Below are 14716 nucleotides of genomic sequence, written 5' to 3'. Positions count from 1 at the left end.
ATGTTAATCTTAATGATCTTTAGGTCTGTAGGTCAGGTGAGCGATACAGGGCCTTCATGGCCCTCTTGTTTTCTCATTTGATCAAATTGTTATCGCTTTCCATATCACCTTTGGGCATGTCCGTTGTTGCAGTCGCTCGTTTACGGAAAGGTGTGAACGTTTGTATTAAGACACATTGCATGTAGGACAAAGGGGATTCAATGATTAAAATGTGTGACAATCTCGTTTTATTTCATTAATTATAACTAGTATACAGAATATAAAACACGCAGATTATTATAATTAAATACAAGAAGACAATACAGTTACGTAGGCAATATTATACTTTATATACTGTACGTAAACATAAAGCTACATCACCGTTGAAAGTATCGTTGAAAAAATACAAGTATCTTCACGGCACACTATCTTAAAGTCATACTTGGTACATGTTTTAAAGTTTTTAGCTAACGGAAGTTTTCGATTGCGTCCATTAGATCTGTAAGGCGCCACCCTGACATGACTGATATTTTTTTTCACATATCTGTGTGCATTGACCAGCCAGGCAGCATGGATAGGTTTTAGTCTACTCAATTTTAAGTTTACGTCAAGATATTCATAACCAGTATGACGTATAATTACAGCAGAAACACATTACATAAAAATTGCCGACGGTTAAGTTTATTTCCGAAAATCTTCGTGAATCTCCGTAAATCTCCGAGAGCCTCATCTCGGACTGCGCTAAAATCAGAAATTAGCGGTCTCGCGAGAGCGCTAATTCACGTCCACGCATTAATTAGATATTTCACCAAAAAATGCGTTTGCGCTAAATTTTTACCGCGCTAATAAATGTACGCCTACAGTATAAGACCGATACTAACTCTACCTAAGACATTTGTTTACATCCGGTTTAGAATCTTGACAATGCGTAATCGACTTAGATGTGCAAGAAAATTCATTGAAGACGTTTAATGTGGCTTTTATTTAGTTTTATTGATAGAAAATTATATATTGCATGTATTAATAAAAAAGATCGCGATCCAATGATCTTGACAATGATGAATATCCGTCCTCGAACTTTTGGTCCAATTCGTGGATATCAGGCTACTCGGATACTCGTTACAGCCCTAGATAATTTGAGTACTCATTTTGTATATTGTTTAGGGAAGTATGGCCAGACCGCAATGAGTTTGGTTCTGCAGACATAGCTCCTGAAGACGAGTTCATGGCCTTGAGGGAAATATTTATGACCAGTTTACCAAGTAAGTCAACATTGAGAAATACCTCAGTTTACTGAGTAAGTGTGCATTGAGAAATGAACCACACCATGAGAAAACCAACATAGTGCATTTGCGACCAGCATGCGCACAGTCTGGTCAAGAGCCATGCTGTTTGCTAACGGTTTCTCTAATTGCAATGGGCTTTGAAAGGGAACAGCATGGATGCATGGTTCCATGCTGATCGCAAATTCACTATGTTGGCTTTCTCATGGTGCAGATCAAATAGTTTACATACTTCACCTACTTTGCTTTACCTACTAGTTTACCTGCTTTACTTTACCAATTTAGCTACTGCATGTAAGTATACATTGAGGGGTAGTTGTGACCAGGTACAATAAGGAAAATATTCTTCACCAGTTTACCTCGAGTTTAAGTAAGCTTGAGCCCCATGTGGTTCTGGGACGATCTGTGTATGAAAAGAATTGGAACCACTGCCTTACCCTTGCATGATCGTAAGAGGGTCTTAACACTTGGTTTTGCAGTAACTCTGTGATTCCAGCAGGTATGCAAATTTTGATTCCATACCTCATGTGTTTATTTCGATATAAATGAGATGTGAAACCAAAATTTGTAGTCCTGTTTGGCGCCATATAACCTATACTGTGTTGGTGTGCCGTAAAACCCAAATAAATAAATAAATTAAGTATGCTTGAACAGATATTTGTGAGTTATTTAGAGAGATATTTCTGATCATGTGACTAAATAAATTGTGAACAGGATGCTCATCATTAAAGTTCATCAGTTGACGAAAAATTAGAAAGACATTTAAAATTAGATGATGGTAAAAAAAACACTATATCCTTGATTTATTTATCCTGAAATATCCATATATGGAGAAAATCTGAATGTTACTGAATGGGAGCAGTAGAGCCATTGAATATAAACCAGAAATGAGAAGAAAAGAGTTGTGAATATTTATTGTATTGAAATATTTAAACACTTGCTTCCTTTGACTTGGATCAGTAAAATATTTACAGTCTAAATGCATTTCATTCAGTGAACCTGATACATGAGTCATAGTGTAATCCCTGGTAATTTTGAGTTGCATTCAGAATGTTAAGCTCTTGTTTTGCCACACTTGTTACAAATCCAGTGGAAACTCGGTATCCTGAATTTCAAGGGGTTAAGCGTTTTGCTTTCAGATAACTGAAATTCAACTTTGTGCACATGCTTGTGTGATAGGACTTGAAAATGTCTATAAGATAGCCTGAATTTTGAGATAAGCAAGCACAAGATATCCAGTTTCAGCTGCATGGTATCATCATGTACTCGGCCATACGTTTCTTACAAAAACTGTGTGTTGCAATGCATTTGAGAATATTAGCAGTTCCAGCTGTCGTTGACATAGTTTGAGATTTTAGAGAGAGCAACAGTATTTGATACTTGAGACATTAAAAAGAATTGTAAATACAAGAAACTAAACCCTGTGTAATTTTCACGTGGGCATAAAATATATTGGGTGTGTTTTAAGTACTGTAGATAGATCAGATGATATCTTCAGTAGTTTTATGGGGACCTCCATGGTTGAGTGGTTGAAGTCACTGACTTCGAATTACTTGCCCCTCACCCTGGGTGCTGAATTTCTTCATGTGAGAAAAACATCCAGCTGGCTTACCGAAGGTCGGTGGTTCTACACAGGTGCCCACACATGATGAAATAATGCACGGAGGGGCATGTGGGGTCTTCCTCAATCCTCAAAGCTGGAAAGTCACCATATGACCTATAATTGTGTTGATGTGACGTTAAACCCAACAAAAAGACAAAAATCAGTGGGTGTATTTTTGCTAATATTTATACAGAGCAAATGGCGAATTTACTACATATTCACATATTTACCTGCACAAGAATAGCTGGCTGTTAACCACAAATTTTTAATGTGAATTTGTCTGTTATATTTTTGATTGCATAATAAAAGTATTGCGAAAATACCCAATATGCAGGTCTCCAAGCACTTTTAACATGTCCATGTATCTGACACCATTATGAAAAATACAAAACTTTGAATTGTTTTTTAAATAAGTTTTTGCTTTCAAATGTTCATACCCTAGGTTAAAATCAAGTATTTGTAACATGTTAGAAATTGTCTTCTTTATTTTACATACTAGAAGATTATACATACATATATGATCAAAGAAATTAAAATACTGTGAAATCAATTAATATTGTTGGCATGATATTTCGTGGTTTTGGTCAAAACAGATATTTTGTTGGGAAAGGAATATTGTGCATTTAAACTTTCATAGATCATATAAACAAGTACTTTTTTAGTTGTTGGTTGGAATTTAATTTCGTGAACTGACTGAACCATGAAATCCATGAAAATTAGTCCCACACAAATATTAATGATTTCACAAATTGTTAGTTAAAATAAATGTGTCATATGTATCTAAAAAGATATCCAAAAATACAAATTATATATTTATATTCCTGTGATGAAATAAAAAACATTGTTCTTATATTACATGTACAAAAAATGTACAGCCAAACCTGCATTAAGCAGCCTGCGGAGGGAATGACATAATTTGGCTGCTAAAGGCAGATAGCAGCTTAAGAGAATTTGAAATTAAAACAAAAAGTAAAGACTGATGTGAAGTAAGCCGACTGACTGTTTAAGGCAAGTGGCTGGTTAATGTAGGTGGCTGCTAAGGCAGATTTAAATGCATTCTTAACAGTAAATAGACACTGCAACTCCACAAAATGTACAAAAATGTTAAATCATTAGTATTTACAAGAAAAAAGGGACAACATAAAATAATGTTTGTCAGTTTTCCTAGTTCACATGGATTTTTCACACATAAAAAAAATTATGCTAATTATATATACATGTAACATAGATATACTTCCAACATGTTGAATGTTATAAAATCTCTATATGCAATAATTATGTACACAACTTCCGGATTTATAGTCTGGTTAGTCTCGACGGACTTGTATTTTAGAGATCAATATGACCAAACGTACTCCTGAAACAAAAAACACAAAATCAAAAGAGCATGCACCTCTTAGTTCTACTTTGTACATCAGTATTCATATGCATATTGGTCCAAGAACAGGATAAATGTTTCTGTTCCAGTAAATCTTTTCCAGGTGTATTATAATTACATTATGATTAAAGGAAAAATACATTTGTAATTAAATAAAAAGGTTTATAAATGCGTTGAAAATCACATATTCAAAATTACTCTGCATTTCAGATGTTAATCGGATAACTTTCATTCACAGTATTTTTTAAGGTCACATAGTCTGAAAAGTTTTCGCTGTAAAGTTATAGTCTTGCAATTCCAGTTTTGGCAACGCATTTTATATCAACTAAAAGAAACTGAATTTTCCATTTCACATGTTGAGAGAAACACTGTAAAATTAGGATGCCAGAGAATATGACGTGCTACCTGATTTGTAAACAGTCACACAGTAGTGATTGGTCTTTTCTTTGAGATAATTTATCTGTCCCACAACAAGCAACACCCACTAGGAATATTGTTTGTATTTCAAACTGCACTCTGGTCAAAATTATTTCACTTTGATAATTTAACAACTTTGTGTTTTATTTTGAATATATATAATAACTATAGACATTTATTTTTATAGATATAACTTTTGCTGAAAAACTTTTATCGGCTTCATTCCACCCTAAAACATCGGCCTATGTTCACATTAGTTTCATAAAGAAAACTTTGTATATTTTCAAATACTGTGGACCTGCCTTTCACATTCAGTTGTCATATCATTTGTTTTCTTGTTTAAGTGATATCTTCAGCCTTATTCAAATCATGCCAGCCTTTCAGTACTGCTGTACTTGTAAAAACGTATTTCACATTAAGTCAAGCATATCTTATGCATCTATATCCATTATGTAGACCTTCATGTCTGTATCAGAATTTGTTATGTCCTCACTGGCATGTGATGTCGTCGATCCCCTCTCTGCCCGTGACAGTTTCCTGTGAACTTTAGGTTCTGGTTTGTCACGTCTGTCTGTCTGCGCAGCAACAAAAACATAATCCTGCCCTCCGTTTTGATGTCGCCCAGTTTTCATAGCAGCATTACGTTTCCTTTGCCACAGTTTGTATACAAGTAAAGCACCAAAGAGCATCACTATGATTACACCAAACGCCATACCAAATGCTATCCCGACTGTTTTCAAACTGGATGAATTTCCTCCATTGTTTTGAGCTGGTGGTTTACCTGTGTGTCCTATATCATGGTTTTTGATGTTGGGATTTTCTGTTTGTTTTCCATCATCAGACAAGGGTGTTGCTGTTTTGAAAATTGTTGCCTGTCTTGAATGATTTGAAATACTTTTTATTGTAGAGTTATTTGAATGGTTGTATGTCTCAACAGTGTTATTTGAATTTACTGTTTTTCTGTCGTCCTCGGACAAGGGTGTTGTTGTTTGGAAAGTTAGTGCCGGGATCGGATGATTTGAAATACTCTGTACGGTAGAGCCATTTGAGTAGTCGTACTGATAAAGATATTCATAGTCGTAATCTGGATAATGAAAGTAGTACGCTTGTTCAGTTGTCGTTTGGAATGGATCGTCAGTAGGAATGTGGTAAGGATGAGAAACGGTGTCAAGGTTGTCATTTTCAGAACTGGTCTGATCGTTAAACTGCCCAATTTGGACATCTTCAATTCGTTGACCTTGAAGATGTCGCGGTAGATAGCAGCGAACTTGATCGAATTTGTGAAGTTTGTCTGGTTCAATATTATGCCAGATTCGCAGCCATAGTATATTAGCATTGCAGTGAAAATTGTTTCCTCGTAATGAAAGCTTCTGTATGTTAGGTAAGTACTTTTGTACATCAGAACTTAATGTTTCCAGTCCATTATCTTCAAGGTTCAACTGTGTAATAGTTTTCACCTTTTTCCTTTCTATGATAAGATTGGTGATAAAAATTTCAGCCAGTGTTGGACTCTCCTGTAGCTGCAGTTCTTCAAGCATCGGCAAATTTCGGAATATATTTCCATACACTTGATCCTTTGAGACGCGCACAAATGACATTTCTAGTTTAGTCAAAGAGTTCAGATTGGAAAAACAGTCGGGGTAAACCGCTGTCAGTGTCAGATGGTTTAAATTTAGATACTTCAGTCTCAAAGCGAATTTGAATGTTTCATCATGTAAAATAGATAGCGTGTTCCTTTCGAGATGTAATTCTTGAATTGATTCTATATTTTGGAAGGCATTTGTGTGAATAGAAGTAATGTTATTTATACGAAGTGAGAGAATATTAAGTTTAGTTCCATTTTGGAAGATGTCAGGAGGAATCGATTCAATCCGGTTGTTATCAAGGTGTATGCTCTTGATGCTGGCTGGGAACGGACCAGGAATATGTTCTAGATAGTTCACAAAAAGGAAAATGTCTGTGAGAGAAGTCATTGAAGAAAATGACCCAGGTTCAATGTACTCCAAACCATTGTCCTCTAAAATCAGTGCATTTAGGTCTGAATATCTCTGCGTGTCTGATTTCGAAATTCGTCTGATCTTGTTTTTCGTGAGTTTAAGATATTTCAGTGATGATGGAAGGTCACTCGGAAATGTTGAAAGTTCGCAAGCTGTTTGGTTTAGATACTGCAGCATCATATCACTGGGGAAGATATTGTCAACAGATCTTATAGGATTATCTCCTAGTCCCAGAAGCATCAGCATTTTCATGTTCTCAAATGCTCCTGGCTGAATTTCTTTAATTTTATTGTTGTTCAGTTCTAGGTGATGTAGGCTTGTGAGGTCTCTAAAGGTGTCCGTTGCTATGGTGACAATCTGATTATCATTTAGACTTAATTTTTCCAAATTTGTAAGACCGTCAAATATTCCATCTACTGATACAAGCGAATTCTCACTAAGTCGCAGCACCTTCAGTAAAGTCAGATTGGAGAAAATGCCATTTTGAAGGGTAATGAGCTTATTTCCTTTTAGCGAAATCATATCTAAGAATTTCAGTTCAGCGAAAGCTTCATCCACTAGGTCAGTGACCCCACTGTGTTCTACAATTAATCCATGAAGTTTCTTGGTTTGACTGAAAGCTGAAGTGTTCAGTGTTTTGATATCAGCATGCTTTATTTTAATTTCAGTTGTATTTGCAAAGATATTTTCCGGTACGTCAGTCATGTTAGGTCCGGAACAGGTCAAAGTTAGGTGAACATATTCACAACCTGGTGTAAGACCATTAATACAGAAAATCAAACAAGCGAACATCCAACACGTCAACACAGTCGTTCCTCCTTCCATTTTTTATCTATTTTAAAGAGTTAGCTGCTGAAATGTCAGCTTACGTATAAATGTCCGTTTCCTAAATAATCCTTGGATAAATTTTTGGTAGGAACAAAAGCCATTGTCTTGAAAACATGACTAGAACCAGAATAATCTTGATATTACATACACTTCTGTACTCGTTACTTCCCAAGTACTTGAGTTGTTCCTATTGACTTCGAAAGGCTGTAAACTGTGATGTATTTGTGAATATTTTAATTTTAATGGAAATGATAAAACTTGACATGCAGAAAAAATAGTAAAATCAGTGTTATATATTACAGAGTAATACATAGATACTGCTTTGTGTTCATGATGCGAAAGCACAACTATATGACGTACTGAAAAGCAGTGATATAGTTTGTGTATTGCTTTGTCATCTTGACTGAACATTGAAGTATTTTTTAGATATCAGTGTCCCGTAGTGATGGTATTAGTCAGTTCTGTATGTAAAGTGATTTAAGTTTGTCGTTTAGTCCCATCTGGCTAAATATGACTCACTCATTCAACTCATTGCATTTGTTAAGGAGTTGAAAAAGACAAAATTGAGCTGCACCATGAGAAAACCAACATAGTGCATTTGCGACCAGCATGGATCCGGACCAGCCTGCGCATCGGCATCTTGTTACAGGCATATAATCACAAGCCTAATTAATTTTCACAAACCTGAATAATCTCAGTCATTACTTTTGTAAACTAGTTAGAATAATTTGTAAGTTGTCATATCCAGTATTTTTACATTGTGTACTACTTGCCCTCATGCAGTAGTCCTAATGTGTGCAGTAGTAGAGACTTACACTATTCCCTCTTCCCTCAAGGGAAGCAACCTGTATATAGATGAGAATTGTTGAGTGATCACCATTTTTATGCCCCCACTTTGTGGGGGAGGGATATAGATTTGCCCTTGTCCGTCCGTCCGAGAATGTTGTGTCGCGCCTAACTCCAAAAGTATTTGACATAGAGTCACAAAACTTTACAGGAATGTTGGGCAGCATGTGTAGTTGTGCACCTGGGGTTTCGCGTCCAGATTCATTCAGTCATGTAGGAGTTATGGCCATAGACTTTGTAGAAATTGGTCATTTTAGTGTTGTGTCATGCCTAGCTCCAAAAGTATTTGATGTAGAGTCACAAAACTTTACAGGAATGTTGGTCAGCATGTGTAGTTATGCACCTGGGGTTTTGTGTCCGGATTCATTCAATCATGTAGGAGTTATGGCCCTAGACTTAGTAAAAAAATTGGTCATTTTAATGTTGTGTCGCAAGTAGCTCTAGAAGTATTTGACCTAAAGTCACCAATGTTTACAGGAATGTTGGTCAGCATGTGCAGTTGTGCACCTGTGGTTTCACATCCGGATTCATTCAGTCGTGTAGGAGTTATGGCCCCTGATTTAGTTAAAAATTTGTCATTTTAATGTTGTGTCGGGCATAGCTCCAAAAGAATTTGACCTAGAGTCATATAAGTTTACAGGAATGTTGGTCAGCATGTGCAGTTGTACACCTGGGGTTTCACACCCGGATTCATTCAGTATTGTAGGAATTATGGCCCCTGACCTAGGAAAACATTTGTGTCCTTTGTTATGTAGTGGGGGCATCTGTGTCCTAAGGACACATTTCTAGTTCAACCTTATTCTGTCCACATACAGTCAAACTTTGTTTTCTTGAACTCAACTGGACCAGCAAAATTTATTCAAGTTATCGGTAGTTCTAGCCATGGAGAAAAAAATTATATGTGATTTTGCTGGGACCTGATGATGAATTTGAGTGAAAGGTGGCGCGCAAATTATTGGAGTTCAAGTGAACAGTATTTCATTGTAGTAAATATCTGTGTTACTTGCAATGCAGGATAACACGGTCATTACTGGTAATCCAACAAACCTCAGATATTGTTTAATTTCATTTTTAGCTCACCTGTCACATAGTGACAAGATGAGCTTTTGTGATCACCCTTCGTCCGTCGTCAGTCCGTGTGTGCGTCCGTCCGTGCGTCAACAATTTCGTGTCTGCACGATAGTGTTTTCATTTATGATTTTATTTTAACCAAACTTGCTAACAATTTGTATCACCATAAGATCTCGTTTCCTTTCTTGAACTGGCCAGATCCCATTATGGGTTCCAGAGTTATGGCCCCTGAAAGGGCCAAAATTAGCTATTTTGACCTTGTCTGCACAATAGCAGCTTCATTTATGATTTGAATTTAATCAAACTTACACAAAACTTGTGTCACCATAAGATCTTGGTTCCTTTCTTAAACCAGCCAGATCCCAGTATGGGTTCCAGAGTTATGGCCCCTGAAAGGGCCAGAATTAGCTATTTTGACCTTGTCTGCACAATAGCAGCTTCATTTATGATTTGATTTTAACCAAACTTGCACACAACTTGTATCACCATAAGATCTTGGTTCCTTTCCTGAACTGGCCAGATTCCTTTATGGGTTCCAGAGTTATGGCCCCTGAAAGGGCCAGAATTAGCTATTTTGACCTTGTCTGCACAATAGCAGCTTCATTTATGATTTGAATTTAATCAAACTTGCACAAAACTTGTGTCACCATAAGATCTTGATTCCTTAGTTTAACCGGCCAGATCCCATAATGGGTTCCAGAGTTATGGCCCCTGGAAGGGCCAAAATTAGCTATTTTGACCTTGTCTGCACAATAGCAGCTTCATTTATGATTCAATTTTAACCAAACTTGCACACAACTTGTATCACCACAAGATCTTGGTTCCTGTCTTGAACTGGCCAGATTTCCTCATGGGTTCAAGAGTTATGGCCTCTTAAAGGTCCAAAATTGGCTATTTCGGCTTTTGCAGCCATATAGAGACTTCATTTATGGTTTTATTTGATACAAACTTCCAAAATAACTTCAGCAACAATAATTCTTGGATTCCATGACAAATCAGATCCAAGCGTAGGTTCAGAGTTATTTTATATCTGATTACCTCCCCTGATTGTAATCAAAATGGATTTATATCAGAAAGTACTAATAGGACTTATTTGAAATTTCATTATTGTCATTAGTTGGACTGAGCCAATCAGGGTAGATAACTATGGACTGATTTTATGTCAAATTACCTCCCTTTATTTCAAATTAAAATGGGTATATCTCCGTAACTAATGAAGATACTGATCTGAAATTTCATTTATGCCAACAGATTTATTTGGCAGATACTTCTTTTGTTCACTTACAATATTTTTTTTAATTACTTCCCTTTTACGTTACTATAAATAGCTTATTTTTAGTAACTTTTTTATTATTGGCGGTAGGGAAAAACAGAGACCACTTTTCTGTGGTACAACATGGATGGTACCTCCAATTTTAAGGTGTTTTTTGACATATCTACCTTGTAAGAATTTTTTTTTCTTTTTGGTTAAATTTCTTCCCTTTGTTGTTACTGTCCTTTGGACTTAGATATGAGGACCTTCGTGTCCTCAAGTGCAATGATAACAGGTGAGCGATATAGGGCCATCATGGCCCTCTTGTCTAGTATTCCTAGATATGTGACGCATACTCGGACTTATTTCCATCAGTTGCGTTATTAGTGTAATTCACCTTGTGGAATTCTTTGAAATTTTTTTTGGGGTAAATTCTGTTGATAAATTTAACTACAGAAAATGTCACAATTTCCTTAAGGCATTTCTTGATTTGATCTTTACATATTTTTGTTTTCAAATCACTTACGTATTAAATTCGGTTGTTCTGCCCAGGTGCCCACCTGTGTGAGAAAAAATGCAAAGAGGGGCACCTGGTGTCTCCACCATCAAAATCTGGAAAGTGGTCATATTGCTGAAGGTCATCATTTTGACAGCTGTTACAAACCATTTAGATAGCTTAAACATTTTAGAGGGTGTTCTCTCATAAATTTTAGGGATGGCAACAGATAACTGGCTCTGTGCTCTGAGTATCAATTACAAGATTTAGTAATTGATTACTTGAAAAAAAAAACATAAAAACAAAAAGAGACTAGAAACACGTCAATTTTAATGCGGCCGTTTAAACAACACCAAAGTGTTTACCTGTCATCTTTCCACTCAATTACCCAGATTATACAAACATGAAGGTGTGAATTGATGCACAATGGTCAATAATGACCCCTGACAGGTAACACGTGTTTGTAAAATCATGATTACTGTAAATTGTAATTATGCCGCTTATTGCAATACCATTTATATCATAAACAATTAGAAAATCACACCACACCTGTGTGCAAGCGCTACAGTTAGCACTACATCATAAAGAACATAATTCATTTCTAATTTAAAAAGTAAACCAGTCCAGTTGTATGCCGACTTCGCAGTTTGCTCCAGAAGTTCGGCTTAGCGTTTTATTAGTCGCCAATATATAGAATAATTATGATATTAAATGAGCTATTAAAATTTACTCAGTTTTTATATGTCTTTATAATCTAAAGAAGCACTGTGTGGTACGTTCTCATTCTTACTTTTACTGTTCTAATAGTACATTAAGTTTGCAACTGTATTCGGAAACCACTTTTAACCAGTAACCAAGTACTCGATCAAAAAAATCTGTGAGTACTAGTACTCGTTGCCATCCCTACTAAATTCATTAGGATATAGTATATATATGTAATACAATCCAGGTTATATTCAGGCTTCAGATAAGTGGTAAGAGGCCCACTTCACTACTTCTTTAATATTTCCTGTATAATCACACACAAGATTTAAGGTATCACCTGTATTTCATTTAAGAAAGATCACAATTTTTTTAATGAAAGGTTCTTGTTAGACTGAAAGTGGTCAGATGGGTTTCGCCATCACCAAGAAAATGTATATAAAAAGATCTTTAACTCTGGCTCAAACATGATACTAATATCACTTGGGTAATGGTCACAATTTACTCTGACTTTATCACAGACTCCCTGTGTAAAATATCAAACTTTAACCTTTAGCCTGTTGGCGGCATGTGATTCTGCCTTTGCGACCAGTGCAGACCAAGATCAGCGGGCACATCTGTGCAGTCCGATCATGGTCTGCACTGTTGACTATTCAGTCAGTAAATTTTCAGTGAACACCCCTTCAAATAATAGATGGTACTGCCCAAATTGAATGATGGACCAGTCCATTTTAGAAATATAGCATGGTAAAGCTTAAATTGAAACCAAACTATTAAATCCATGTAATATTTTAATGAACCTTTGAAGTTTTGAGCATCTTCTAGGGCGTGTGGTCAAAAGACTGAATTTGATTTCTGAACTAGTGTGATATTTGTTTGTTAAGTTTGGCCCTTGTTTGGGATTTCACACACAAAACCACAGTTAAGGGCCTTGATTTAGTCAAAAATATACAATAATGGTGTTATAGTTTGGATTTGGATTCTGTATTGGCCCTGTTTCCTCGTATTGGCCCTGCTTTTCCCATATTGGCTCAGTTATGCTTTGTATTAGCTCTACTTGTTTCATATGATGTGCGCAATTGATCTAATATAGTGGAAAGTTGAATAATAATGATCTATACAAAATAGTTTCATTTATTAGCTCATCTGATTTTTTGAAAAAAAATGATGAGTTATTGTCATCACTTGAGCGGTTGTCGGCGTCGGCGTCGGCGTTGCCTGGTTAAGTTTTATGTTTAGGTCAGCTTTTCTACTAAACTATCAAAGCTATTGCTTTGAAACTTGGAATACTTGTTCACCATCATAAGCTGACCCTGTATAGCAAGAAACATAACTCCATCTTGCTTTTTGCAAGATTTATGGCCCCTTTTGTACTTAGAAAATATCAGATTTCTTGGTTAAGTTTTATGTTTAGGTCAGCTTTTCTCCTAAACTATCAAAGCTATTGCTTTGAAACTTGGAATACTTGTTTACCATCATAAGCTGACCCTGTATAGCAAGAAACATAACTCCATCTTGCTTTTTGCAAGATTTATGGCCCCTTTTGTACTTAGAAAATATCAGATTTCTTGGTTAAGTTTTATGTTTAGGTCAACTTTTCTCCTAAACTATCAAAGCTTTTGCTTTGAAACTTGGAATACTTGTTCACCATCATAAGCAGACCCTGTACATCAAGAAACATAACTCCATCTTGCTTTTTGCAAGAATTATTGCCCCTTTTGGACTTAGAAAATCAGTTTTCTTGGTTAAGTTTTATGTTTAGGTCAGCTTTTATCCTAAACTATCAAAGCTATTCCTTTAAAACTTGCAACACTTGTTCACCATCATAAGCTGACCCTGTACAGCAAGAAACATAACTCCATCCTGCTTTTTGCAAGATTTATGGCCCCTTTTGGACTTAGAAAATATCAGATTTCTTAGTTAAGTTTTATGTTTAGGTCAACTTTTTCTCTTAAACTATCAAAGCTATTGCTTTAAAACTTGCAACTCTTGTTCACCATCATATACTGACCCTGTACAGCAAGCAACATAACTCCATCCTGCTTTTTGCAATAATTATTGCCCCTTTTGGACTTAGAAAAATCATTTTCTTGGTTGAATATTATGTTTAAGTCAACTTTTCTCATAAACTATCAAAGCTATTGCTTTAAAACTTGCAACAGTTTTTCACCATCATAAGTGGACACTGTACATCAAGAAACATAACTCTATCCTGCTTTTTGCAAGAGTGATGGCCCTTTTTAGACTTAGAAAATCATGGGTAGGACAATATTTCTATTATACAAAAAAAAATCAGATGAGCGTCAGCACCCGCAAGGCGGTGCTCTTGTTAATCAGAGTTCTGGTGGCCTTCAGTATAATTAATATACACCTAGCTAAAAATAATCAGGGGGCTGTGTTGCAGTCATGCATGTCAGCCAGTTTTTCCATTAACTAATCCTGATTTAAGAGACATATCTTTAAAACTGTTTTATGAATTTTCAAATAACTACTCTACTTCATAGGGTAATTCTTTCGTTCAGGTATCTTAAAACCTTAACTAAAGTAATTCTGTTATTGCCAAGATGATATCTGAGAACCTTAAAGCGAGTCTTGCCTAAATTATTAATTTAAAAAACATCTGTGATCAAATTTAGCTACTTGTGGGAACTTTAAAAGTTTTCTGAAAAGGAAGTATGTGCTTAACACAGTACTAATTGATACAAGTTTTCCCTCTAATAATATCCTTTACATGTTGTGTTTCAAGTTGCCTTTTTATGCACAGATTTCAATGTATTTATGTTACTTTGCAGACATTTATAAAGTACTTGTAGTTGAAGGACTGTTACTGTAAGAAACTGCATTTTTGTGTGCGATTATAAAAC

The 14716-nt window shown here is 35.8% G+C and overlaps 2 protein-coding genes across 3 annotated transcripts in view; one reads left to right on the top strand and one right to left on the bottom strand.

Annotated features, from left to right (window-relative positions):
- The window catches only part of LOC123560024 (protein timeless homolog), a 63412-nt gene that overhangs the window by 22208 nt on the left and 26488 nt on the right, over nucleotides 1-14716 (top strand). For both annotated transcript variants that reach the window (XM_053552310.1, XM_053552309.1), the window contains exon 19: nucleotides 1144-1241. In XM_053552310.1, the coding sequence (XP_053408285.1) occupies nucleotides 1144-1241 (98 nt within the window). The remainder of the gene's footprint in view (nucleotides 1-1143; nucleotides 1242-14716) is intronic.
- LOC128559782 (podocan-like) lies at nucleotides 3333-7664 on the bottom strand. Its single transcript, XM_053552311.1, has one exon. It carries the CDS (start codon nucleotides 7480-7482, stop codon nucleotides 5092-5094), a length of 2391 nt encoding a protein of 796 aa, XP_053408286.1. The 5' UTR covers nucleotides 7483-7664; the 3' UTR covers nucleotides 3333-5091.

Source organism: Mercenaria mercenaria, chromosome 10, assembly GCF_021730395.1.
Source record: "Mercenaria mercenaria strain notata chromosome 10, MADL_Memer_1, whole genome shotgun sequence".
NCBI classification, from domain to species: Eukaryota; Metazoa; Mollusca; class Bivalvia; order Venerida; family Veneridae; genus Mercenaria; species Mercenaria mercenaria.
The sequence above is the reverse complement of the archived record's forward strand: the minus strand, read 5'-3'. Positions and strand labels throughout refer to the sequence as shown.